Source organism: Austrofundulus limnaeus, unplaced genomic scaffold, assembly GCF_001266775.1.
Source record: "Austrofundulus limnaeus strain Quisiro unplaced genomic scaffold, Austrofundulus_limnaeus-1.0 Scaffold1097, whole genome shotgun sequence".
NCBI classification, from domain to species: Eukaryota; Metazoa; Chordata; class Actinopteri; order Cyprinodontiformes; family Rivulidae; genus Austrofundulus; species Austrofundulus limnaeus.
The window spans coordinates 118,471-119,031 of NW_013953499.1; the positions used below are offsets into that span (position 1 = coordinate 118,471).

At 38.7% G+C, this 561-nt stretch overlaps 1 protein-coding gene across 1 annotated transcript in view; it reads right to left on the minus strand.

The window, feature by feature from the left end:
* The window catches only part of tcp11l1 (t-complex 11, testis-specific-like 1), a gene marked incomplete at its 5' end in the record, with an annotated part of 4,159 nt that extends 3,885 nt beyond the window's left edge, over positions 1–274 (minus strand). Inside the window, 1 exon segment of the mRNA XM_014030655.1 lies at positions 138–274. Coding sequence (XP_013886109.1) covers positions 138–274 — 137 coding nt within the window.
* Positions 275–561: the final 287 nt, after the last annotated feature.

A 561-nucleotide genomic window follows, 5' to 3' on the forward strand; every position in this document is an offset into this window, starting at 1 on the left:
AAGAAGTACATACCCAAAGTTGAGTAAAAAAAGCTTTAAAAAGTGAATTTTGCATAATAGGTCCCCTTTAACTGAACGATCTCTATTGACAAAAATCTTGATAAATGAGGACATTTTCTACAGAAGGGACTACTTACTGGGTTGTTTCTCCAAAAACTCCTGGAACTTGTTCCTTTCGTACTCAACCGACTGCTGCATGAGATGCGGCCTGATGCTGCTCAGAGCAAAGTTAGCCATGTCCACCCTCATCAGGTCCAGCACAGAGAAGATGGCTCTGGTTGGAGCAGGAAGAGAAATTAATCAGGAAACAAGTAGAAAGAACAGATCAGGAAATTGTGCAGCGCTTTAATTTTTAATTTCCTCTGAGTGGGTCGGCTTTACCATTATTATTGTGTGGACGCTGAGTCAGCATCTACAATGCTGTTTTCCTTTTTTATTTTTCCACACTTCTGCATAGCCAATCAGATCTCAAAACATTCAGCTCATTCATGAAATTAGTGCACTGACGTTTAGCTTTTGTAACTTTTACACTTTTCAAAATATTTCACATTTGTTACAAGT